This window comes from Aplysia californica, unplaced genomic scaffold (assembly GCF_000002075.1).
Source record: "Aplysia californica isolate F4 #8 unplaced genomic scaffold, AplCal3.0 scaffold00076, whole genome shotgun sequence".
NCBI lineage: Eukaryota > Metazoa > Mollusca > Gastropoda > Aplysiida > Aplysiidae > Aplysia > Aplysia californica.
In genome coordinates, this window is record NW_004797346.1 from 194,793 (window position 1) to 195,954 (window position 1,162).

Below are 1,162 nucleotides of genomic sequence, written 5' to 3' on the forward strand. Positions count from 1 at the left end.
TTTGGTCGCTACCCGGATTCGAACCCGGGACCTTTGAATGAGAGGCCAACACCTTAACCTCTAGGCCACGAGAGCCCCCGTGTGTGTGCCTGTCTGTGTGGGACTCTGTGAGTGTGTGTGCTCACATGTGTTTTTGCGTGTGTGCCTGAGCCTGTCTGGTTATGAGTACGAGTGAGAGTGAATGCGTTTAAATGCCTATATGAAAGTGTTACAGAACGTTCTTTTTCGATGAGGAAGACGTAAAATAGCCACCAAAATGTATTACTTACATCTTCGCTCGAAAAAGCACTGAGCTCGAACCCACCAGTTTGAAGTAGAGCATGTAACCTCTCCCCCACCTCCCCCACTCCCTTTTAACGAAGCATCCAAATAACTATAACATTATACAGATGTACTTTGACTTACTAGAGAGTCAATCACAATTGAGTCTAGGTTCTTTCTCTCACATTAATGTTGCCCATTGTGTCTTTTAACCATTCTGGTCTTTTTCTTTAAATTGACAACTATGCTCATAACTCTCACAATTAACGTTATCGACTTTCTGTAAACTGGCAGTGTGTATCTGGCACGACAACCGCTCCTCGTTGTGGCTGACCCCGACATGATAAAGGAAATCACGGTGAAAAAGTTCAGTAACTTCACAGACAAATTTGTAAGTTGTCACCCACTCTGTCATTGTCAGCTGTACGTACGTAATTAAGTCTCAAAGAGACTTTTAAAAATTGAAATCATCATCATCATTATCATCACTACCACCACCACCACCACCACCATCACCATCATCATCATCATCATCATCATCATCGTTGTTGTATAGTTGAAGGGGGAAAAAACGGAGACTAAGATATTTTGGGAAAATTGTATAGTATCGTAAAAAAAAAATGGTGCAAAGTTTCGCCCCTTTTGGGATTTCACTGTAACACTGCTAAAACAAAAAAAGAAAAACAACACTGTTGTAACACAAATCTTTATTTACTACGTGATTAAAAACGTGCCTACGAATAAAATGTGTTCATGAAAATTGAGAACACGAAATGTTGTTCGGCTAGTATTAATATTCAGACTTACCCTGTTCTTCGTTGTTGTTGTTGTTGTTGTTGTTGTTGTTGTTGTTGTAGTAGTTGTTGTTGTTGTCCTTCTTCTTCTTCTTCTTCTTCTTCTT

The 1,162-nt window shown here is 40.0% G+C and overlaps 1 protein-coding gene across 1 annotated transcript in view; it reads left to right on the top strand.

Moving 5' to 3' along the window:
- Positions 1 to 483: 483 nt before the first annotated feature.
- Positions 484 to 1,162, top strand: part of LOC101864130 (cytochrome P450 3A12) — a 28,506-nt gene continuing 27,827 nt past the window's right edge. Inside the window, exon 1 of the mRNA XM_013080145.2 lies at positions 484 to 652. Coding sequence (XP_012935599.1) covers positions 602 to 652 — 51 coding nt within the window. The 5' untranslated portion in view covers positions 484 to 601. The remainder of the gene's footprint in view (positions 653 to 1,162) is intronic.